The sequence below is a fragment of the Terrapene carolina genome, unplaced genomic scaffold, assembly GCF_002925995.2.
Source record: "Terrapene carolina triunguis isolate 2854851 unplaced genomic scaffold, T_m_triunguis-2.0 Scaffold35022, whole genome shotgun sequence".
In the NCBI taxonomy this organism is placed as follows: domain Eukaryota; kingdom Metazoa; phylum Chordata; order Testudines; family Emydidae; genus Terrapene; species Terrapene triunguis.
In genome coordinates, this window is record NW_020699373.1 from 8,922,770 (window position 1) to 8,949,048 (window position 26,279).

The window sequence follows — 26,279 nt, forward strand, 5'->3', positions numbered from 1 at the left end:
GGGGCCGGGGCCCGTGGAGTGTCCTCTTTTTGGACACTCAAAATATGGTAACCCTAGAGTATTGTATTAGACTACAAATATTAATTATTTAAATCAATGGTGCAGAAGAATGCAAAGGCCTGCAAATTTCAGGTCTAGCTGCATAGTTGGGAATTCTAGAAGGGCTGAGGGATTGATCTTGGCAGTTGTATCGCCGTATATATAACTGTTACTGCTACATTCAGCCAGCAGTGCTGGTACATCAACAAATTGTCTCATGGTTACACTTTGTGGGTAACAAAAAGCAAAACAGTATTTCAGTTTGCATCAGCTAAGTTTTCTTGGGACATAACTTTAAAATTGTGATTCTATTTTATCAATTATATCAGTGTCCATTATTCAGGTCAGGAGCGGTCAACATGATTTTTTTTTATTTGTATCTTCCTAAACCAGTGGGACTCTTCTTTTGACAGTCTGGATAGTAGAACAAAGAGGTAAATTATATGAGCTGGGTTTTTCTTGGGTGGTTTGTGGTTCTCATACAACACAGGCATTGGGACAGGTAGGAGTTGAGTGATTCATTAGAGAGATTAGGTGTGGTTTTTACAACGTGTAAGTAGTTGTGAGATGAGCTGTGTTAAATGGAAGGAGTGTTGCTTTGATGTGGTAAGGAAGCTGTAATGCAGGATGTAAATGGACAATTTGGTTACATTGCCTGGGGTCATGTTTATTGCTTTAAACTTAATAGCATTTTGAAGTGTTTACTTGATAGTTCTACACTTCATGTTAATTACTAGAGTATAAAAGATTTTGCATGACTGGTTATGGGGCTAAACAACAGGTCAGAATAGCATCAGAATCAAAATAAGATAAGACTAATTTGAGAATTGCCTCTCCTCTTGTGTGAGTAGCTGTTCTAAAAAGCTATCACTCAAATTACCAGTTCAGAACAACTTTCAACTATAATTAACCTGGACTAGATTATTTCTAATGTATGCCCCCTATATTTCATTGACACTCAATGAAAGATGGACCTTGTTCTTCAAACTAGTTCTTTTCATTGTTGATTAATACACTATCATTTAAACAAAACAAAATAAAACTTAACTATTGGAGGTGCAAATACCACTGATTCAGTCAGATCAGATGCATCTGAAGAAGTGAGGTTTTTTACCCACGAAAGCTTATGCCCAAATAAATCTGTTAGTCTTTAAGGTGCCACCGGACTCCTGGTTGTTTTTGTGGATACAGACTAACACGGCTACCCCCTGATAGCATTTGATGAACATTTTTGTTTGTTGTACTGCTAGTCAGATGTAAATGCGAAGAAAAAGAACCACCAGGAAAACAAGAGGGGGGAAAAAAGAAAAAACAAATGGCACAAACCATACTGGAAGAAGGCAACACAAACTGCTTAACCCATGAGATTGTGATTTAAGTACAGGGACTATGCCCTGAGAGATGTAGTATAACTAAAATCTACATTGATCTTTTGGATAACTTAAAGGTTTGTTTGCAGGTTTTGACTGACACCAGATTGTACAGCTTTGCCAGTGTAGCTAAAACTCCAATTAAGAATTTTTTACAAAATGCATAGATTGCATTTCATTACAGAAAACTACATATCTTTCCTACAATCTGATTGAAGGGAGTCATTTTTGTCCATGGTTGCCTGGTAACTTAAAATAAAAACTGGTAGTTTTGTATAAAAGCCAATAAAGACAGAAAAAAATGCAGCATCGTGTTGTGCTGCTTCCAGAATCTGCAACTGTTTCTGGCACTTTTAGAAAGCTGCTCATACTTCCAAAATAAACTGTTAAAAACATATCACAACTGCTGATACCTACTGATGAACTCTGGATTTGAAGGAACATGGAGTGGGTGGGGAGGGGATGGAAATTTTCATCATAGTCACCATGGATAGCTTATTGAAGATACGTCTGCAGCATAAATTAAAGCCCCAGTCTTGCAAACTCTTAGGCTATGTCTACACTAATACATATTTATTTCTATGCAGCATTAAGACAACAGAAGGCAAACAAATCCCCTACTTCAAGGTGTAAAATGTTCACACATCGGAGAGTGGGAAGAGATCAGGAAGTTCTTTCCCTTACCCAACATTTCTCAGCATGAAAAGCAGCAAGACCTGGCATGTATGATAGCATATATGAAGTTTGCAAACTCACTCTTAATCTAACCTTTCAAAGAAAAATAGAAAGTGATAAAAAATCATGCTTCTTTCATAGGTTAGAGGCTCTTTTTCTTAACTGAACAATTCACTGACATTCTTTTGAAGCCAATTTGCATTTAAACATTCAGATTATATCCTTTTCATTAGATATCAAAAATCTGCATGATAACAGAATATCACAATTCTCTAAACAACGTTGAGGGGGGCACAGCTAAAGCAAATGCAGCTTTCTCCTTCCACATCCACAAAACAGCTGCTCAATCTGCAGGCAGAATAAACTACCCCAAAATACAATAATCTGGAATTACTGAAGTCAAGGATGTCCAGAATTAAAACAAGCCAAATCCAAATTACAAATGTAACATCTGAATATAGATTTGCATGGATCCTGACCATGGTGTGCAAATGGGAGTTTAATTAGTGTTATCTTAAATAGACATTTGCCAACCTCTCCCTGCTATAGCTGTACATTGAAGACTGTCACGGCCTTTGTTTAATGCGTTTCAGGCTCACACTACTGCAGACACATCAGCCTCTCAAAACAAACTGGAAATACGAAAATACTTTCTGGTGTAATATTACTTTAACATTTTCATTGGTCCAGTTAATTGCTCATTTAATGAACTCTGCAGTACTGTATTTTGTGTAGTTAGACTGGCTAAAGTTTGGCAACAATTGACAATAAAGAAGAATTATCTTAATAGCCTGGTTTAAATTCTCTATTCTCATGTCCCTCCCTCCACCCAAGGCCGCAAACAAACTTATCTGATGAACAGAAGCAACCCAGAAAGAAGATCAAACCTTTGATCTTTGGCACAATACAAGGCCAGCAAACCAAGTGGCCCAGAACAACCAAAATCCCAAGGCTGACAAATTAAAATTTTCATTACTTTCTGTTCATCTCACATGCTGCACTAAGTCCTTGGTATAGTACCAGACTGAAAATCAAGACTGACGTTAGTTGCTGACATTAGTTTCTTCTTTTTAAAGATCAAAAGCAGACTAAAGGGGATGGTTTCCCATCCGCACCCCCCACCCCTCCGCCACACACTTTGCTTTCCTCAATTTCTTCAATGCCACAACTCAGCCATTTGTGCCCCATTCTTCATTTTTGAGGATTACATATAGCGGATTAGGTATGGGCTCTCTCAAAAGTGTTAAAGAAGCTGCAGTTGCCAACAACATTTACTAGAAAGCTGAAGCAGGAGGCCGGTTTTCATTTTTATCCTCAGGAAGGTCATGCTGGTCATTCAGTACATTCAGGATTTTTAAATGTGGATCAGTTCCAAAGCTTGTCCTGGAAAGAGGTTACATGTATTTCTTTAATTTTAATTCTCAATTCAGCAAGTGATGTTTGGAAACAAGTTATCACATACTAAAGACTTTGCGCAATTGTGCCATTATTTAGGATGCAACAACAACAAAAAGATAACACTTTTTTTTTAAGCATACACCCAACCGAACAATCTTAATTCTCCTATAAACCAACTTTAAAATTCCCTAGCCCACAGAATGGACAGAAGTAGCAAGCCTTTTGATCAGAAAGTTTAGAAGATGATCTCCCTGGAATTCAAAAAAGAGAAGTCTGACAGAAAATTGGAGGGACGCAGTCATTTTTAAAATCAACACTACTTGTAACACTAGAACTCTTTAGTTGACAGCACCACCCATGTAGTTGCTTTGACTCTTTCCTAGTATAGTCAATAAGTTCCCTCTTGTTTGCATGGATCCTTCACACAGCAAGAGAGGAGGGGAAAACGTTTTAAAGGGTAAGAGAGTGTAAAACGATTTAAAAAATCAGCAGGGAGATTCAGGGGCATCTACTGTAACTGTTTTTAATTCTCTAAAAATATTTGAAATGGCAGTTACCTCAAACTCTCCCCATGGGATTTAGTGAACATTTCCATGGATAGAGAGATACACATGCACACACTTCAGAATGATGTCATGATAGTTCTCAACCAAAGTGTAAATGTAAAGCACTATAGGGAAACCAGTAAAACATATTTTTTCATTGTGAAGATACAATCAGAGTGCAAAGGAGTCCTAGGGATCCAGAGAACAAAAGGGAAATTAAAATCGCCTCAGACAGTTGGTTTTGGAACCACTGCACCCACGCTGATCCCCTATGTGACTTCAGTAGGGCTCTGCACAGGAGACTGGGGTCTAAATTAACAAGTACCTCTTATTCCTGAAACAAGCTTTTTGTTTGTTTGCTTTGAGGTGTTCAGAAAGGAACATACACACAGGCCATTGCATGTAGGTTTATCGGACAATAGCCATAGTCGCCCGGTACTTGTTGCATGAAATGTCCTAAATAAAGTTAGTGCTGCATCCCACTTGGCTGTAGTTCCACAACTTGGATTCTGGAGATGCCTACAACCAACTGAGTAACATGTTCTACCAAGTGGGAAAAGACTAGCCCTGTAACTAAGTAAAGCCCTCTCCTGCTCCCTCACATGTGCACAATTATCTATACCTGCAAGCCAGCCTACCACCAAAAGTTAGGGGTGCAGGCTTCCAGATCAGTCCACAGTTGGTATGGGTCTGATCAAATTCAAGTCCCGCAACTCACCTCCTTCCTTTTAACTGCTGGAAGGGAAGCAGGAACTTTCTGTCCATCCATTCCCCTTCACTGACTGCTTCTTCAGAGCTATTCACAGGCATCTTCACTAAAACTGACTCACAATTCTGCCAACCATGTTCAGACCCTTCTTTGCTTGTTTTTCCTGTGAACATCTTGTTGACCAATTTTTGTTCACATGAAAATTTGGGGAAAGATTTTAGGCATGCAAATATGTGTACAAATAGGCATATTCACGGAAGACATCCTCATTCCGACACTTTATTTTAAAACCATTTATTTACTGTTAGAGATATAAATAACATGCCCACAATTACTTTCTGTGCATGTGATAAAAGAAAATTGATTGTAAAGGTTCCTAGATAGGCAACCAATAGGTCTGGTTTATACTGCTTCTCTCACTCCTTCACTTAAGAAGGAGCCCAGCTACTGTTAAATTTGGAGTGGATGTACATAGCCAAATATAATCTTTCTTATACAAAATAGAACAGGTAAAATACTTAATTGTCCTAAAGAAATCACAAGCCTCTTCATTTCTGCTATATCTCTTCCCCTAAACTGTACCTCCCAGGGGAGATTCAATGGCCCTGCTGTTTGCAGTGGCTGGATCACCCAGGCACAGGACAAAAACCAGACTGTCATTAAAATGACCAAACAGCAAATTGAGATATTTCTATGAACAGTTTGCAAAAACCAGTAGGCTCAAAATAGGGCTCTGAAAGACTATTCACCATTTACAAGTATTTCTATTGCAGTAGTATCCAGAGGACTGAATCCAGGGCTCATGGTTGGTTGTGCTAAGCACTCCAAACAGCAAGAGACAGCCTGTGCACCAAGAAGCTCACAAATGTAACACAATGAACAAACTCATTTTAAGAAAAAAATCACATCCAGTTTATGGACTGTTCATAGGAGAAAAGAAAACGCTCAGACAATCATAGAATCATAGAATATCAAGGTTGGAAGGGACCTCACGAGTTCATCTAGTCCAACCCCTTGCTCAAAGCAGGACCAATCCCCACCTAAATCATCCCAGCCAGGGCTTTGTCAAGCCTGACCTTAAAAACCTCTAAGGAAGGAGATTCCACCACCTCCCTAGGTAACCCATTCCAGTGCTTCACCACCCTCCTAGTGAAAAAGTTTTTCCTAATATCCAACCTAAACCTTCCCCACTGCAACTTGAGACCATTACTCCTTGTTCTGTCATCTGCTACCACTGAGAACAGTCTAGATCCATCCTCTTTGGAACCTTTTCAGGTAATTGAAAGCAGCTATCAAATCCCCCCTCATTCTTCTCTTCTGCAGACTAAACAATCCCAGTTCCCTCAGCCTCTCCTCAGAAGTCATGTGCTCCAGCGCCCTAATCATTTTTGTTGCCCTCTGCTGGACTCTTTCTAATTTTTCCACATCCTTCTTGTAGTGTGGGGCCCAAAACTGTACCAAAAGCTTTGCTAAAGTCAAGGAATAACACATCCACTGCTTTCCCCTCATTCACAGAGCCAGTTATCTCATCATAGAAGGCAATTAGGTTAGTCAGGCATGACTTGCCCTTGGTGAATCCATGCTGACTGTTCCTGATCACTTTCCTCTACTCTAAGTGCTTCAGAATTGATTCCTTGAGGACCTGCTCCATGATTTTTCCAGGGACTGAGGTGACGCTGACTGGCTTGTAGTTCCCCGGATCCTCCTCCTTCCCATTTTTAAAGATGGGCACTACATTAGTCTTTTTCCAGTCATCCGGGACATCCCCCGATCGCCATGAGTTTTCAAAGACAAATAAACTTCCAAACTGATATTTACAGGAGCTCAGCTCAAAGATTTCCTAAGCAGCAGAATGCAACTAACATGCCTGCTATCTGTTTCACAGCATCCCTCAGAGTCCTCAATAGCAACATTGAAACTGACCAAATGATTGTTAGAGAGACAAGGTGGGTAAGGTAGTATCTTTTGTTGGACCAACTTCTGGTGTTGCTCAAAAGTTTCTCTCTTTCAACAACAGAAGTTTTACTACCTCATCCATCTGGTTTCTCTAACATCTTGGGATCAACATGACTACAACACCGCAAACACATTTTTTAGCCTCCAAACATGAACTAGTGCAGCACTGTGTTTTCTGTGGCAGCATACAGATCCAGCATTTCTGAAGCTGTTTGGGAAGAGCTCCAAGCATTAACAAATGTACTAGAGCAGTGTGCAGACTTTGAAGACCACTTTATACATCTAAACCAGTGCAATACTAATTTTTTTAAAATGAAAACTGAAGATATTCTGGCCATTCAAACAAAGTCACCTATTATCCACTGCTAAATGAGCAAGGACATTTTGATCTCTTTCTTCCCATCCTGAACTTAACATATGATGGATAAACTAAATTCCCCAAATGAAGAAAGGGCCATCTGTCATATGAAGTTAAGACATCTGACATTCTTCCTTAACTGAATGCAAGGTTTGCCTGAACAGTAATTGTACAGCCCTGAGCACAATGGGGTGTTTGGTCCACAACCGGGGCTCCTAAGTACTACTACAATTACCAACAAGATCTAGCCCCTTTTTAGATCCCATTGCCAAACATACTGTAACCTGGACACTCTTCGTATGTATCCAGAAAACCTGTAAATTACAGCACATCAATACCTTTTTAAGAAGCTCAGAATCAAACTCTTCAGTGTCGCCGAACAAGCTTCTCCAAAATTTGCATTCACTGCGTGTAAACAATCAAAAACTGGCTAAAGCATAGGAAAAAAGAATAGGGTTGAGTGGCTAATTCTCATCATAGCAAAAGGGTAATAGCCAGGTGCCTCAAGGTTCTGTGATAGGTCCCATATTTTTAATATATTTGTTAATGATCTGGAAAAAGGGTTGAGCAGTGAGGTAGCAAAATTTCAGATGACCGTTATTTAGATTAGTGAAGTTCAGAGAAGACTGTGAAGAATTTTAGGAGGGATTTAACCAAGCTAGATGAATGGCTGACATAATGGTATATAAAGTTCAGTGTTGATAGATGCATAATGGAAGGGAAAATGTGAACTCTGGAAACTCAGCTTGGGATAGGAACCTGGTCGTCATTGTGGACAGCTGAATGTTGGCTCTTTTAACTGAAGAATCCAGATCTGAATAGGCAAAGAGATTGGACTATTTTGGACCCTTTTATTTCTGAAGGCCAGGGTTCAAGCACACTGGGACAGTGTGGAGAAACTTGAACTGCTGTTGCTTATTTTGTACTTGTTTGGCGGTTAGTGGATTTTAGTCTTCAATTTGGCACTGCAATGAAGTGCATTTTTCTAAACTGACTTCTGAGTTCATGTCATTTATCAAATCAAGTACTCTGGGTTTGTCCTTTCAAAATGTATCTTCAAGCTACATAAAGCTTGGTAAAATGTGCTGTTCAGGTCTGAATTTCTGTTACTGAGGAAATAGGCTTCTTAGAGATAACAATCTGGTTTAATACCCTAAGGGAAGGGAAGTAATTGTTTTGTACACAGACAGCACAGTCAAGAAAATTCTTTTCTTTAATCAGATATGCTATTGTTTATCTTACTGCATGCATGATGGGATGTTTATATGATTCGGAAGAGACTTTTAAGATAATTTCATGCTAGCACTAACATTTATAGCCTTTTTCTAAGGTGATCTTTGTACTTTCCATGTACCTTAAAGGAACACTGTCAAGGCGTGTAGAGTGGAAATCTATTCTGATTTGTTTTCTTAATACTACTTGCTATCTAATTATTTTCTTGAGGGAGGGTAAATCCCCTTGCCAAAATGCTTCTGTGATTTTTTTTTTTTAAAGCAGAGCCAACATTCTCTTATGAATAATCAGCAACAAACCATTGTATGCTTACATGTTGCAGAAAGAATAACATTGGTTTCAAGTATTCAAAGAGTCCTAATAAACAGTAAATATCTAATTCAGAAATCTAGGATGGTATTCAAAAGTGATCTGTGTTAGCCTAATTCCGCTCCCATTGAAGTCAATGGGAGTTCTATCATTGATGTCAGTAGGAGCAGTATAAAAACAATGCTGAAAATCCAATCCCTAGTGCCACCTTCTTCTGCAATTCAGGTCAATGGCAAAAGTATCTTTACACTTAACGGGTGTAGGATCATGCTCCTAATTTGACCATGAGAAGCTCCAGAGAGACATGACATAAAGCAACTGGAGAGTGCAACGGCATATATAATTAATTCACTGTTGACAAACACAAAGTAATGCACGTGGAAAGGAATAATTTGAACTACTCATAATCAATATTGTTTTAAATAAACCATTCAGGAAAAAGGCCTAGGTGTCATCATGCACAGCTCTTTGAAAGCCTCTTCATGTACAGAAGCAGTCAAAACAAACATTAAGTTATATAAAGGAGGGGATAGAAAGGCATGCTCAAAATACAATGCCATTATATAAATCAGCTGTATGCCCACACCTGAAGGAATACTGTATTCAGTTGCGGTCACTCTATCTAAAAAGATACAAACGAAATAGAGGGGGTCCAAAGACAGGTGAACGGTAGGGTTGCCAACCCCTAGAAATTAAAGATTAATCTTTAATTAAAGATTATGTCATGTGAGGAAATCTCCAGGAATGCATCCAACCAAAATTGGTAACTCTAATGAACGGAATGATTAGACACATGGAAAAGCCTTCTGTATAAGAGAGTGTAAAATATTGAGGGCTGTTTGAGTTCGTTAAAATACTTGAATTACAGTTCAGATGATATTTCATAGTGTTTTCTTCTCATAATACAATGACCTCTTCCCTGTTTCTTCAGCATGCTCACCTTACATGAGATTGTTCTGAGAACCTGATTCCTGGTCCAGCACACCCTTATTTATATGAGTTGTCTCATTGGCTTTAATGAGCCTGTTCCTAGCAGTGGCCCCCTGGTTTGTACTACGGTGCTTTGTTGAAGTTAGCAGGTAAATGGCAGATGGTTATTTAAAGAACAAATTGAACAAGAGCAATAAAGTAGGAACAGTCAATTGTGCCTGTTCTCAGACAGTATCCTTGCAGAGTCCGTGAAACTATTCAGATTATATGTGGAGGCTGCACAAAATACAAGTCTCTGCAGTTTGTAGTAAACTTGTTGCTGAATGTGTTCGGTCAGAAAAAAGATGCAGTTTTATAGTATGCACAGTATTGCCAGGACAATACTCTTTCCTTGGTTAGCCATAAAGGTCCTATTCAAGAGGTTTGTCTGATGTCATTTTTGAGCAAAAGCTGAGCTGTGAACGCAACTGATGTAAATCAGCCCTCAGTCTGAGATCATCTATTGATTGTCATGTTGTGGAAAAATATTACGGCATGTGAGGGTAAATTTTGTTTAAAAAATAACTAGTGAGAGCTGCTTTTGTAGCAAGAAAGAACAAGTGATGGGATGCAGAAGGGGGAAGAAAGTGAATGGTACAAAATTAAATATAGGGGTTAATTTGTGCAGAAATGGTAAATTGGTTGGCACAGAAGATGGTCTCTTCACAGAGCAGTTATACCCTGTGTAATCTGCATCGCCAAGTACTCTCTTGCCTTTTATATTAAGACGGTGAATATCTGTATAATGCTTGTGAAAGTGAAAGGTTGAAAATCCTTTATATCCACTGGAAGTTGGAAGCTTCACCAGAGCTCCTTTTTAATAATTGTCTCTGAGCCCTGAGAGTGAATGGTATGGGGGCAGCAGGGTTGGTGGAAGGGAAAGAGGCTGATCTGATTTTCTTTTTTTTAATAACATGCTTTTGACCTTTTACCTTAATTAACTAGAGTTTGAACACACACAACTTTTATTGAAGGAAGGCCCTCAGTTTAGACTTCAAGGAAACTTTTGAGGGCAAATGTATAGTGCTTTAGTAAGTAAACTAAGTAAAATTGAAGTCACTCTTGAAGGGGGATGTCCCTTCCTTCCCTTTCATTCCATCCCATTGTTTCTCTCTGATCTGAGCTCAAAGCCTGTCTTTTAATAAGTAAGCACGATGGAATTCACACTGGGAAAACCAGTAGGAGACCTGAGACGCAATCTGTTTTGGTTCTCAGAAATTCTCCACTTTCACTAGTGCCCACTCAGGAGTTACGTAAGCAAAACCCCATCTGGGTAGAGACCGATTTTATGGAGAAAATGCCACTTAAATAAAATGAGCTGAAAAGAGATGCCCAGTTATTTAATACCATATCAAAAGCGGCAATTGACTATGTACTAAGAAATATGTAATTGACTATGTTCTAAGAAATAACTGGTTCTTCCCACTATAAGGAGAGGAAGAGAGGCCTTTTTGCAAAATTCGGAACTGTATATTGGTTTGGATTTCAAATTCTGCCGCAAAGTTCAGATTATGCGATCTTGATTGGGATCTGCCTTTAATTTGTCTCTGTAAAGTTAGCTCCTGTGACAGCCCTCAAGACTGGGATAGAGGTACAGCAAACTTCCTCCCATTCCTTGCCAGTATGCCTTAATGACATGGAGGAAACTCCTGTAGAAGTGAGATAGTCGTTCGGTTTCTGTGCCTATTCAGTCAGTCTTTGACCCCTCTGCTGAGACTTGATAAAGGTTGCCAGTTCCTTAGAACCAGTTATGGTGTTGGTGCTTTTTTGTGATGTGTGTGTGTTTGAGATGTGCTGCTAACAAAGAAAGAAAAGGAGTCTGTGAGAGAGGTGGATGTGCTAGTGTGTTGCGAATACTCTGGAGATCATGGAGTTGTGTGTTGATGTTTTTCAATATACAACATACAGCTGAGTTCTGTTCCATTACACGTTGCTTTAGGTGAGATGAAGGCGTTGTCTTTCAGTTTTCTGGGACTGCCTGCTTAGACTTTTGACAACTGTTATTAAAACTTCAGGAATCCATTTTCACATTCATCTGTAAAAGCTCAATGGGGAATAGAATGCACACCTCTGTAGCCAGCTCTTGTTTTTCACCTCTCTCTGTTTACTCCAATTAAAAAATTCTTCCAATCAGTAGAATTGAGGGACAGTTAAGGCTCTGGGATTATGGATACATATTTTATGTCGGAGAACATAGATATTTTTCATTCTGAGAAGTTATGTTAATATTGCATATCTTGTAAGGGTGGTGTTACTTGTGTCATTTGCTGTGTCCAAAACCATGCTGAACAATTTAGGGAAAGGTGCAGAGCAATGTTGAAACCTAAGAACAACTCCCGTTTCTTCTGTCTTGTGGATGTGTGAAGTAGATTCTTACCTTCCTTGCTATCTAGGGAATTTCTTTTGCGTTACACACTGTAATTGCAGATTTGCTGCTGTTTAAACTGGTTTAATTACAATACTATAAATGTATTCAAATAGCGATTAATAGAGAAATAGTGATGGTTGCCAAAATCCCTTTATTATGTTCATATAATGAAATCTGGTAAAAGAGTCAAGCTAATACTATTTCCCCTCAGGCCAAAGTTAATTGAATAACACAATTCATAGAATAAAATTCATTCATTCTTGACTGTACTGAAATACAATCTACATTAATAAGCTCTCACAGGATTATTAACTCGACTTGGTAGCACCGCACTGTTCTAGGCACATTGTAAATAAAAAAGGAGGTACAGTCCCTGCTCAGAGAAGCTCACAAGCTGAAGAGGAGAGGAGAAAGGGGTGCACAGTGTAGGTAAAGTGATCCAGTTGGTGACTGACCACATCTTGGTAAGGCAGTGTTGTTAACTTAGACAGCCTACTAAATTGTTTATTTCTAATTATCCCTCAAATTTGCCATTGTGAATCAGCAAGTTTTGTTTAGATATCATGGCAGAAGTGGGTTTTCAGAAGAGACTTGAATAGATAGTTGAAAGAAATGGGCCTCTGTAATTAATTAATTAATTCTCTGTTCACTGATCCTGAATTGATACACCACCCTAACGCCGTCTTAAACTGGCAAAGGTTCAGTGCGATATGCTTTTTGCAGCTTTCAAATATATCTATATTGATTTATCATTAGATTTTAAAACCTTTCCCCTCTAAATAGCACATTGCAGATTTCCCTATTTCAAAATACATTGTTGTAGGGATACTTGGTCTTTTAAAAAAAAAAAAAAAAAAAAAAAAAGTTTGTTTATTTAAGTTCTTATTCTGAGGTGGCACTTCATATCATGTCCTCATAAGCCCTCTCAAATTCAGTAATTATTTTTTTCCTCCTTTGATGGGGGTTGTGGGAGAATAGAATTTTGTAGGAGTTGTCTAAACCAAATTTCTGGAATATCAGGTAAAATTACAGAACTTCTGTCGTCCATAGAGCTGGCCACAGATATTAATATTAAGGAAGTACTAATTTGATTTTTGTTAGACACATAGATGATCAGTGAATGATAAACAGAGCTATTTGCTGAAATGAGAATGTAGATAACTGTCTATAAACAAATGTCTCTACACACTGGCTGATACTGGCTTGATAGATTGACACAACCTGGTGTGTTAACAAATGAGACCCAATCTTGCAAACACAAGTGAGTTGTCCCACTGAAGTCAGTGTACTTTAAGTTAAGTACTTTCATACGTTTTTGCAGGATTGGGGCCATGTTTTTTATTTACTTGAATATTCTTCGTTTAACTGTTATAAATTCTATTTATGCAAGATGTCAGTTCTGGACATTTTGATAACTTTGCGAGAGCTTTGATCTTTTCCCACTAACCGAAAAGTTTATTTTCCCATTAAATGTGTGTGTTATCAGCAAATATTTTCTCTTGCTCAAAAGATCTCAGTAATTTGATGTTGTCTAGTAACTGGTCACACCAATATCTTTGTATATGCATCTCTCCTCTTTGTCATTCCCTTCTCCTATCGCCTTCCCCACCCCCAGTTATCGAAACAAAGGCATTATGTATTGTAATCCTTGTAATCGCCTAGCAATTGAATGCAGAGTGCAGGAGTTTATCTTAGATTGCAGCTTCAGGCAAAATACATCCTGGAATGAGTAATGGGTTGGGGGCGGGGGGAATAAACAAACATGCATCTTTGGGGTCATAACTGTTTAATCAATTTGAGTTGAGTCAGTGTGCTTAGCTAGGTCATTTGGTAAAGTTTCACATGAGTTTAGCTTCTGCAAATTTATTTGTCTTAGTACAGCATGTACTGAACTCAAGGTCAAGATTCAACAATCTGCTCACTGCTACAAAATCTGACAATGTCTCCTGATAAAACATTACTTTAGATATTGGCATAAAAACTAATTGTGCTTCCACATTTTTTAAAATACTGGTGCAGCCATAAAAACAAAAAATAGTTTGCCATTTTTATGCAGTGGTTTGTTTGAAGTAAACTACTGGAGTAAATTATTGCATAGAAAACTAGAATAACCAATGTCTGTTAGACAACTGGCCAAATTTAGACCTGGATCAAGTCACGGTGAAGTTGATAGATTCTCACCTGCATTTGCCAGGTTTGACTTTTGGCCTGAAAATAAGACATTGTTTTCAAAGACCTTGTTGCCGTAATAAAAATATTGCCCTTGGTCGCTTGCAAAAAACAAAATGATGTATTTTTGTTGGTTTGTGAGTAATTGTTTAAGCACTTTTTTCAAGAACGGTTTCAATTTGGTGTTCCTGTCTAATAGAAATATTGTTAAATTTCTTATAGCTACTTTAACCTAGTTGTCCATAAATTTGGTGTAACATGGTCTGTGTTGTGATGATGAAGCTAGAGGACAACATTTTGTGGCTTGAGGTGCTTACAAATGTTATTGGTGCCTAGCACTACTGTAATATAATAAAACTAAACTAAATTCTCTTTGTAACAGAGCAGAATTAGATAAATTTTCTCTTTCATATTTACATACTTTATGGTGACGTTTGCTAACACATAATAGCTCCTGCAGTAACCAAATGATGCTACAATAAAATACTAGAGAAAACTACCAGGAACCACTGCGACCCTTTCTTCCTTCCCCCACCCCACAAGACAACCACATCTGTACATTTATGTATATAAAATAAATATCTATAACAAACACACTTTTGAGTATTTTTGTGTTAGTATGTATTACATTAGTGCCTAGATGTAATATTAAAACAGTAAAACTGTTAAAGTGAGCAGTGAAATCTTTCTTAGTACTTGTGTGTGCATATATAAAAACACAAACACGAAACAGTGCATTTAGTGTGCAATAAAAGTGACACGTACTCTTAAATATGGGGAGCAATATGACTTACTTCTCATGTACTTTTGGTTTTAAATATTTTGTAAAAAATGGAGCACAATGACAAAGAATAATTAGGGTATACACCCAGTTTCAGGTGGGGCACATAGTTGTTGGTATTTCTATTGTGCCTTCTTCCATCCAAGGACCTCAAAGAACTTTCCAAAAAATAATGACTTAAGACTCAGAACTCTCTAGTGTAGCAGGCAGTACTATTACCCTCCCCCCCACTTTTGGTATGGAGAAAGTGAGTCACGGAGTGGTTAAGGGATATAGTTTCAGCCACCAGAAGAAACTGTGCCTGGAAGAAGATGCAGAGGTGAGTTGCTACTATACTGGTCCCCCTGCTTCTCTCCCAGTGAAGAGGCATTTCTCCAGACTCTCTGCGCCAGAAGCTATGGAAGGGAGTTCTAGGACAATCCAGGGCTCATGGGTGCATGTCTGCAGGTCTATCCATGTGCCGTCGTACCTTGGAAAGATCTCCCTGCCTGTGGTTGGCATAATTTGCTTGGGGGTGAAGGCCGCTTGTGATGGAATGCAGGCAACACTAATGCTGCTTTTGCCATGCATACGGCATCAATGCCTAAATGAGGGGGGGGCGGGGCTTATGGTTTGGTCTAGAACTTGGCCCAAGGACACACATTTTTGTCTTGGTGTCCTCCTATTCCCTCCACTTCTTCGATACCTTTTTATAACACCCTCTAATGTGTGTAAAATTGTCATATTAATCATGGGACAATGTTTGTTCTTATAACCAAATGTAGTAAGTTAACTGCCTTCTGCTGAATGAAGAGCAATGTTGTTACCCTTATGTGAACTCTTCTATCAAATTGCTATAATGGGGGCTCACTAAAGGAAAAGATTATTTGTCTCACTTCCGTGATGCCCCTAAACACTAACCCATGTCAACGTCAATAAAATGTCGTCTTCAAAGTTACATGTGTGCAGAGGGAGAAAAACAAAACAGTACACAAACCTGTTGTTGCCATTCTTTGAGCCTGCCAGCACATCTTGTTTTATTTGTGTCTGTTTCTGTATTCTAAAGCTCTCTTGGTAAGGATAGTCTTTTACTCGGGTTTGTGTAGTGCTGAACAAACTAATGTTTAATAAATAACTGTGTTTAGAGATGGAGACTGCAGGGGAAGAGTGAGGAGACAGACAGTGGGTACTTCTGGCAGTAGGAGACTGCATAAAATCTGGAATGACTCCTAAATAAAACCTGAAAATGGAACCTGTGTCTCAGATCTGATTTTTGTTGTTGTTGTTAACTTGCCCTATTACATGTTTACATGTGTTTTTCTTTTTTTCCCCTTGACAGTCTCAGGATCTTATCCTAAATGCTTCTGGTACAACAAATGGTTATAACTGTCCTTTTTATAGTCCTATCTTCTGTTTATATTCCACAGCATTAGCCATATTCAAAATGGATGAAATCAGGAGGGTTTTGTTTCAAGCCTATAATGGAACCATGTAGTAGTAGTAGTAGTAATAATAATCAGGAACAGCATCTTCTGATACAGATTGGCATCTCACCAATCTAATTCAGAGTCTCTCATGAACTCTTTTCAGTTGCATTTATCTTTGTTTCTTAAGCCCTGTAGTAAGATGATTTTATGATGTAACCTTTGACATTGTAAGTTACTTTTCATCCCCAGGAAACCTATTCTCCAAAGTAGTCTTTTGTTCCCATAAAAAAAAAATCTATTCTTATATAATATGTGTAACCACACACACTTACAGCCGAACTGCATTACCTAGCTCTGATTTGGGTTCAGAGTGTTTAAAACTGTAAGGTTGCATCAGATCATCAAAGAGAGAATCTGGCATAGTGAAAAGTTACGAATTCCCAAATCCCAGTTTATCCTTTGGCCTAACGAGTCTGTTTATAACAGCTTCGACTTCTTTCCAATGAAGTAAATGTATACTTAGGGTCTCAAACAAATTAGTTCTGGAGCTCAAACAACATGCATGGTCCTTTGTACCATGTACTTCCAACCTCACCTTTACTTCTATACAGAGATCTATTCTTCTACCTTTTAAAAATAACTTAAAAAATGACTATTTTGTTCGTCTTCGTATTGAGTCTGGGACAGGTGATCCAGAGATTAACGTGATCAAGTACAACATTTTTTGAGAGAGGTGCACCTTATTCATTAGGGATATTTGTGTGTTGTGTATGTCAGATCTGCACTACATTGTCAATTATCTTAACTGGTTTTCTTAGTGAACCCAATGCTTGAACTTTTAAAATAACTGAAGCTTTCTAGATGCTGAATACTGTCTTGTGGCCAAATAGCATCTGGTAGAGATTAGTCATGTTCATAAAGCAGAAAAAATTCCATAATCTGCAGTTTCATCATTAAATGTATGGCTCCTATGTAGTTCCCCATATATAGTTATCTGTTTGCTGGATATGTTTACTGTACAGATAACCATGTATATAAACAGTAGGAGTAATTAGAGTAATATTTGTATTAAACACCTGCCATTTCATTGTTTGGTTATGATGTGTTTGAATCTGCTCACTAATTCTTGGCACTCTTTCAATGCCTTGTAATACAGCAAGCTGTCAAAGCCTCATTAGTAAGAAGCTGCCCTGGTCCTTTTGTGGTTCAGACTTGTTCCTCTTTAATAAGTGATTGCATTTTCTGGCACTGTGCCTTTTTGCTCTAGTAAATTTGTCTGAGGATCCTATTTCCTGTATTTTCCTCCCAGGGACTCAGGGCCTGATTCTGAACTCTCACTAATTTTATATCCATGTTAACTTCATTGACTAAAATGGAATTATTCCTGATTTTATACTGATGCAAGACCATAATCAACTCTGTGTGTGTGTGTTTCTACAGCAGTGCCTATTGTATATCATCCAGCCAGAGTTGTGGAGTATTTTTAATATGGACATATTAATTTCCAGCTGGAGCACTTTCAAGAACCTGATCATCTATCAGAAGCTTCTCATCGTAGCAGGTCAAGTAGTCAGACACAGTGTAAGCAGGCAGTATTGACTCCCCCCCCCCCACTTAGTTTGTGATCCGACCTTTATAATTTGCCTACACAATGGTTTTCCTGTGTATTTTCAGGTTTTATGCTCTATTATTTTATGTTAAATCTGGACAGCTCTTAGAAACTGTCTTAACCTTTACTTGGAAAGATTTTAAGATTTTTCTTGTCAACCAGCGCTTTAAAAATGTACCAGATGCCTATACGCTAGAAGATGATATGAAAGATGAAGGGGTGGGGCTCACAGCAGTGTGGTTCTAGGCGAAAGCTCCGGTGGGAAAATCCACCTATCCGGCCACCACCAGCTGGATTCCAACCAGGGTTCTATATATAATACATAAAAACGAGTTACTCAGAATAGTGCAGGTTGCTGCAGCAACACATGTGATACTAGCGTTGGGCTGTTGGTTTAGGTTAATCTGTGGGTGTGTATCTGACTGTGTCAGGGATTTCAGTATTTTAGTGCTGTTCTGACATGTTGTCTACTGGTTTTGGCTGTTAAGTCCAGATGAGTTGCTTAGTCACTACTTCTTTAGTAACTTCTCCTTTACTGCAAATGATAGGCTAGTTAAGGAATTCTGATAAGCATTCTATTAAAAATATACTCAGCAGAAACTATACATATGTTTGTGTGTGATGTGACCCCATTTGTCATATCCTGTTACCCCTTCTATTACAGGGATTTTCTGTGGGTGTGCGCTATTTGTGTGTATGTGCATATATACATTAAGAGAAGAGAGAGTTCCATGCATCAATGATTTTGGTTAATACGTTGTCCCCATCACTTTTCAGTATTTTGTACTTTTGTATGAACCTTGATCTGTTGGTTTCTTGTACTTGGTGTCTGCATGTTCTGAAACATGGAGGTATTTTTAACTTCACATTCATTGAGGTTTGTGGTCATTCTGATCTCTTCAAGAAGCAGATCTTCTAAAAAGCTGTCTTCTGCTCACACAAGTCTCACTCCTGAGGTTGACAATTAGATTGCTCCAGTGGAACACAGCCATTGTGGGAGGCCGTGATCACACAGAGGTAGGCAGTCCCTCCAGTAACTCGTGCTGTTCCCATGGTGGACTTCAAAGATGAGTTCCAGAACCTGGTATTCAGTGGCAAGACAGTGAAGAAAGTGGAGCACTGGGGTGAGGTTAATGTGGGCCAGGTGGGGCCAATTAATCTTAGATGCTGCAGGGGAACCAGGGATTGATAGGTCCTAGGGCAGATGAAACCTAGCTGGGGTAGGAGCGTAAAGCTAGGAAGTGAGAGCAGGAGGGGGGTTGCAGGTATGAGGTCTGTAGTCATTCACTAGAGAGAAAGGAGTTGGCCAGGTTCAAGGAGGAAATCCAGGGGGAGAATAAGCCCTGGGTCCTGCCTGGACTAGGCAGTCTTACAAGAGGCCTAGAGAGGTGAAGTAGCCGCAGGGAGTGGAGGAAGCTCTAGTGGTTATCTCATGCTCAACATTTTCAATCTCTCCTCACTTCTCCAAAATTTAATACCAGAGAGCTGTAGTGGTGTCTCACGCTTCCTTGTTTTTTAGTGGTATACTACAGTATATTAGTAATATACAATTATTGATAGTACTTAATTTAACTGCTTCATTATTTGTTTTGACTATTATTTAAAATATATAGGTAGATATAGATATATACTCTCTGCTTTTTATATAGGACAAATTCCCATGTCAGGTATGAACTGCAAAAGATCTTAAATGCCTCATACAAATAACCACTGTAACCTATCTTTAAATTACAAGCTAATTTAAATCTAATGTTTGGTCCATTTTGTTGCCTTGAAAACCCATCTCCAGTTTTCATTTTCTAAAAGAAAATTTTGGGAGTGGGAAATGTGCCTTTTGTGTAGAATGAACTCAGTCCTCATAAGATGAGGTTATGTATTTGGTTTTCCTAATATACGGACATACAATTCAAATAAAAAATGGTGCTGGTTAGTTCTTCAGTCTCATATGCAAAGTAAACTTTCAGAATGAGGAAATTGTATGTGGTACCTGTGACCATAGCATTAGAGTGACTCTTGTTTGCCAAAAAACCCCCATAAAATAATAGTGCAACCCATGTAGAGTCCTGAGGTCTCAGTTTTACTTCTCAACTCTTAATATTGTGTTTAAACAGCTCACTGCAAATAAGTCACCGGGTGGTAAAAATTAGCCATATCCTTTTTGATAGCACTTGCCATTTTCACTTGCAGAGAAAGTCTCTGATTCTTTGGTTCTCTTTATGGTCTGCCTCCTCTTTCCTGGCTAGTTCCTGCATATTACTGAGTACTTTCAACTGCCAATGCAGTGAATGAGAGTTGAGGACGCTAAGTACCTGTCAGGAGACACTTGTAGGGTGACCAGATGTCCTGATTTTTATAGGGACAGTCCTGATTTTTGGGTCTTTTTCTTATATAGGTTCCTATTACCCCCCCTCCCCCTTTCCTGATTTTTCATATTTGCTGTCTGGTCACCCTAGACACTTGGCATCTTGCGGGTCAGGCCTGTAGCCTCTCTGGTGCTGTGCTCAACATTTTAAAGTATCTCTAATGCATCTAGTCAAAGTATCTATGGTATGTAACAAATGAACAAGCTCACACCGCAGGATGCACAGTCTAGTACAGCCCTCGTTGTATCTGGTGGCACCCTCTGCTGCTTAAGCGGGTGATTCCCCAAAAAAGTCTTAAAATACTTCTCTTTACTTAGCTATTAAACGTAGTTGCTAAAAGAAATAATGTATATGTTTGTAGAAGCGATTAAATATGGCTAAGTGAATAAATAGAAATGTGTGCTCAGAGTACGTTTAGGAATTTTGAATTAACTCCGTAGTTTGTATTTGTTTGGAGAAACCTTAAAACAAATCGTTAGTGGTTATATCTGTTTCCATAAAAACCTTCTCCCCATTTGAGGAGTAATGAGCCAAGATGCATTAAACTTCTAAATAAAATCAAATTAAGATAGCATTTAATCGGTTTTAAGCTTTGTGTGTTGTATCTCTCACTTTTGTACATGATACAGCAAACATAACCAATTTAAGGATCAATGGATTCAGAATCTTTTTTGTCCCTTGATGCCGTATGGCAGGTATAAGGAGATAGAGTTGCCAGGTGTCCGGTTTTTGACCGAAATGCCTGGTCGAAAGGGGACCCTGGCGGCTCCGGTCAGCACTGCTGACTGGGCCATTAAAAGTCCAGTTGGTGCGGGGCTGGCAGGCTCCCAACCTGACTCTGCACAGCTCCCCGCAAGCGGTGACATGTCCCTTGGCTCCTAGGCGAAGGGCCGGCCAGGGGGGTTCCGCGCACTGGCCCTGCCTCGAGCGCCAGCTCCGCAGCTCCCATTGGCTGGGAACAGTGGAAGCTGCGGGGGCAGCGCCTTCGGGCAAAGGCAGCGTGCAGAGCTGCATGGCTGTGCCTCCGCCTAGGAGCCGAGGGACATGTCGCCACTTGTGGGGAGCCAGCCGAGGTGAGTGGAGGCCATGTCCCCTCCCACACCCAAACTCGCTACTGGAGCCTGCACACCCTCCCGCACCACAACCCCCTGCCCCAAACCCCTCCTGCACCCAAACTCCCTCCCAGAGCCCAAACCCTGTCCTGCGCCTGAACCCCCGCCCCAGCTGAGAACCCCCTCCTGCACCCAAACTCGCTCCTGGAGTCCACATCCCAAATCCTGTCCTGCGCCCCTGCCCCAGCTCAGAACCCCCTCCCGTGCCCTAGCCTGGATCCCCCTCCTGCACCCTGAACCCCTCTATTCTGGCCCCACCCAGAGCCCGCACCCCCAGCTCAGAGCCCATACCCCCTCCCATACCCCATACCCCATACCCCAACCCCCTGCCTCAGCCTGGAGCCCCCTCCCACACTCCAAATCCCTTGGCCCAGCCTGGAGCTTCCTCCTGCATCCCAAACCCTGAGCGACAGAGGGATGGGGATGGAGTGAGTGGGGGTGGAGCCTCAGAGAAGGGGTGGGGCCTCAGGGAAGGGGGCAGGGAAAGGGTCTTCAGTTTTGTGCAATTAGAAAGTTAGCAACCCTGTAAGGAGAAGGACTGAAAATGGTAACTTTTTCTTATCTGGTAATCAGGTTTCTGTGACCTCCTGTTCCAAGCTGGACAGCTCTCCCCAGAGTTAGTAAAGCAGAGTTTAAGGCTCATTTGTTTTGAATTTCCCCCTTTTTTTTCTCATTAGAACTCTGAACACTATTTTCTAACAATAACAACATTTGGGGAATAAAAAGAGACAAGAAGAAGCAATGTGAAAAATATAGTGTATGTGGACCATTATCCCCAGCTGACTTTAGAGAAGGTAATAAGACCTCATGAGGCACTTCGGCCGGGCTTACCGAGGCTAGGGAGAAAGTGACAAAATCTGTCAAATCAGTGGCAGGGGAAGTTAGTGGCCTAGGACTAGAAAAGATCTTTACTGACATATTCGTATTTAATCAAATAATGAAGTTTCTTTTGGTTTAAAAATAAATAAATAAATGCACACTAATATTCACACCGTGGTAATCTGCTTTCTGTGTTTGTCAGAGGGCATCATGTTTAGTCCAAAAATCAGAGAGTTATAAAACAGCCACAACTGTGTTTTGCAAAGGATTTGGGAGTTTTAAAGTGCTCTGTCTTGGTTATTTAGTTTCCTCTGAAGGCCTTTTGGGGAAGGTGAGGTCTCCATGTATTTTCCTCTGCGTGAGGACAGCAGCAGAGATCTGGAGCAGAATGCCGTGTGGAAAGAATGAAAAGATTTCTTGCAGGAGCTAAGCTGGGGAGAGGCGGGCTCAGTGGAAAGCTATATAAAGAAGATGGAAAAACTGACCCTAGTGCATGGAAGATGGTCGGTTTCAGTTACATGTCATGTAAGCCTGCTGGGCTATGTATGAAACTGAAGCAAGCTTTCTAGGATCACCCTTTGTAAGAGGGAGGGATACCTTACACAATGGCAGGCAGAGACTGAGCTTCAACAAAAAAAAAAGACATGACTGACTCAGAGAAGCATGTGGAATACAGCTTTCCTGCATTACTATCTGCTCTTACTTGGCATGCTAAATATATGTTGGCTTTGAGGAAAGTGAATTAAGAATAGGAAAGTTACTGGCAGGGTTGATCTAGATGACTACACTGTGGCCTCAGTCTGATAAATACCAATTAACTCTTTGTGTGTGTGTGTGTGCATATCTGTTGGATGTTCAGTATAGTCAGTGGGAGCAGTTTTCCACAACATCTTCCAGGAAAGGCACCGTTAGGTAGGGACAGCATTAAGTTGGCCTACAAAACTTTTTAAAATCTTTTCCATGGCCATTAATATATATCCGTATACAGGGACGCAGGGGATTTTTGTTTTGTGAATGAAACTGCTAAATTCCATTTTCAAGAGTTGAGATCCTGGAATTTGATCATTATCTTAAAACCAGTTTCAGAGAACACACTAACTTCATTTCTTTTCACCATTCTTTATTTCATGTTTTACACATATAATGAAGGGAAATACACAAAGAAGCTGGTATAACCTCGGCCAAAGCAACCTGAATGGGGAACTCTTTTGCATTTCACTAACAAATCTGTTTTCCTGTTGCACCTTTGTTCTTTGTTTTTCGTTTGTGGGAAAAACTGTAATCAAATTTGTCTTGTAATGTGCTCCAATACTAGAATAATAGTTCAAGGACTGAAATAGCAGTAAAGACAATCACTCTCCATGCCTCCTTCAAAAGGTGTAGGAGACGTGTCTTGAGTTGTTTAACAAAGGTATTGGCTGTCGGTGTGTTTTGCATTTAGTCCTGAGCACCATCATTCTGTCTGTGAGCGTGAGTTCCATAGTGTAGGTCCAACTCCTCTAAAAGTTCTGCCTCCGGCATTCCAGGAATCTCCCCATGTTGTTCAAGAGTTGTGGCATGTAGCCATTGTGGGAGGTGGCCATGGTTGCCAAGGAAGAAAACATCTCTTGGGCACCTATTGTTGATCCTATGACGGACTTGAATCAGGACTGAGACTTTGAACTATACTTCATGTTCAGTGGGAAGCCAGCGCAGCTTGAGGAGTACTGGTGCAATGTGCTTACATTGACCTATATTCCTAAGCGCACAGGCTGCTGTGTTGTGTATCATTGGGAGCTTTTTCAGAATGTGTCTTCATTCCTAAAGACGAGTTGCAATAATCATGCCAGAGTTCACAAATGTGTACATCTCTGCCTGAGACCAGTAGCTCAAACTACATTTGAGTATACCTTTAAATATCTGCAACTTAAGTGAGAGAACATTTAGAGTACATTACTTTCACACAGAGTACCAGATGCATAGAATGTTGCAGCTGTATTGAGTGCATGTGTGTTAATTACCAAGACACAATGGTGTTGTCTGTTAAACTTCTTTTTCTTAAATCTGCTACTGTTGCATTACTAGCTATACTAATGGTAGCAATGGTGGGATCAGGCAGCTGCTGGCATTTTTGCCAGAATGACATCTAGACTGGCTCTGGTAAGGGTGAAATGACATAGGGGTATAAATGACAGTGCCTTGTCTACACTCATGCCACCGCCATTGTTACTGCTTCTGGAACTGCTCCATTGGTAATACAATGCTGTAAGATCAACAACACAACAAGACTATGCTAGACACAGGCAGCAAAAGGCCAGACTTCAAAATGTTCAGAAAAAGGGTCATTGCAGTTTTCTGAAATGGTTTAGCATAGTTATTGAAGTGGCAGACTCATTTAAAATATCATTTTATGCACTCAATTAAACTATCCAGATAAATTATCTAAAACTATATAAGAGATACCTGACACAATGAGGATGTTAGAATATATTTATGGCAACAGAAGACAAAGTTAAAATATTTAAATAAATTCCCCCCCCCCGCCCGCCCATAAAACAAAAGTCAGTCAACAATTGAACCTTAAACCAATAAGGGAATACATTTATCATACTTCACAAAAAAAGTTTGTTTGAGTGGTGTAAGTAGCACAAACAAAAAAGAATGAAGGCAAACTAAAAATGATCAAGGGCTGCTGTCCTTCTGTTCATCCTCCAAATTATTTCAACATGTCTTGGGAAAGCTGAGATCATTTATATTACCTTTATTTAACTGGAAATGCCTGTCTCCTTTAGAGACGGGTAATGAGCAGTAATGTTTGTTTGTTTTTTTAAATATAGCGCTGGGATGTTTCTGAAGAAGTTTGGGGAATTTTCAAGTATTTAATTGCATTCTTGAATAAGCATATTTTGCTTTTAAAACTGAGTATCAGTTATGATGAGACTCAAGCTTCTAGTAGTTACTCTACATTGATGGTGAAAAAATTATGCAGTTAATGTGATCATACTGTATCATGCTGCAGTATTTAGACAATATGGAGGGGAGAGGAGATACTTTCCATTTTTGAAATCTGTCCCTTTTTTACAATTAGAGATATCCGAGCAGTTATATTATCTTGTTTCAAATAAAAAATAAAATGTTGTTTTATCATGTTGGTACTTTAGAAATCGTTAATATAATACAAGTTGAAAACTAATTTTTCTGAAACAATTTTCTTGGTGAAGAAATGCGTGCATATAATGCTGGGACTATGTATGTCTTTTAAAACATACATTGGAATTTTTTTGTTAACATGTTGCTAGATTCAATATGTTTCAATTTAGTTTTACATGGCTGGGTTAAATATTTTATTGTCCTGAACCAAACTTTCAAAGGTACCCTTTGAAACTTCTCTTTCAAGTCTTCTGTAAATGGTCATGCATCCAATAGGCAAACTGTGCCATGCAATTAAATTAATCGGAGATTGCTTTGGAGGCAGTTTGGTATTTGGGTGGTTATGCTTACATGGCTTTCTTGATGATCTAAAGATTTTTTTTCTTTCCTTCTAGGAGCGAATGCCAGCATGATTGAGATCTGACCAACCGTGTCAATACTTCAGGTGTGGAGGAGGGGCCTAACATAGTTAACATCTGCTGAGCTACCATGGCAGCCCCGTCTGCTTTGGTGCCCTCCTCAATGATGTCGCTACCACAGGTAATTGAGGTGAGTAGACTAATACAAAATTCTGGTAGAGTAGAATTGATCAAACTTGTGTGTGCAAAGGCGTTAAGATTGGATTCCTAATCATTGGCTGGCTTGGTTTCAAGTCATTGATAGAATTCCTCCTAATGTTTTGTACTCTGGATATACTCAGCATTCATTGCATAATGTTATCCTTTTTGTGAAGTGACACTAGTCTGTTGTTAGCTCCAGTACTTTATTAATAGAAGCTAGTTCACAGTCCACTGTTATTTGTGTTTTGGTCACACCTTGAGGTCTCAACTGGGATTAGGGCCCAATTGTTCTAGGCGCAGTCATGTGCACGCACATTCTCTCTATACACACATACACTCTCCATTTGTTGTTGTTAATGAGAAAGCACAGGAAGTCTCTATTGGGCAAAATATTGCTACTAA

At 39.5% G+C, this 26,279-nt stretch overlaps 1 protein-coding gene across 2 annotated transcripts in view; it reads left to right on the forward strand.

The window, feature by feature from the left end:
• Positions 1–26,279, forward strand: part of LOC112117238 (lysophosphatidic acid receptor 1) — a 140,288-nt gene that overhangs the window by 49,182 nt on the left and 64,827 nt on the right. The window contains exon 2 of one of the 2 annotated variants that reach the window (XM_026646369.1): positions 25,713–25,857. In XM_026646369.1, the coding sequence (XP_026502154.1) occupies positions 25,807–25,857 (51 nt within the window). In that variant the 5' untranslated portion in view covers positions 25,713–25,806. Of the gene's footprint in view, positions 1–25,712; positions 25,867–26,279 lie in introns of both variants that reach the window. The other variant, XM_024215160.3, reaches the window with a different exon arrangement.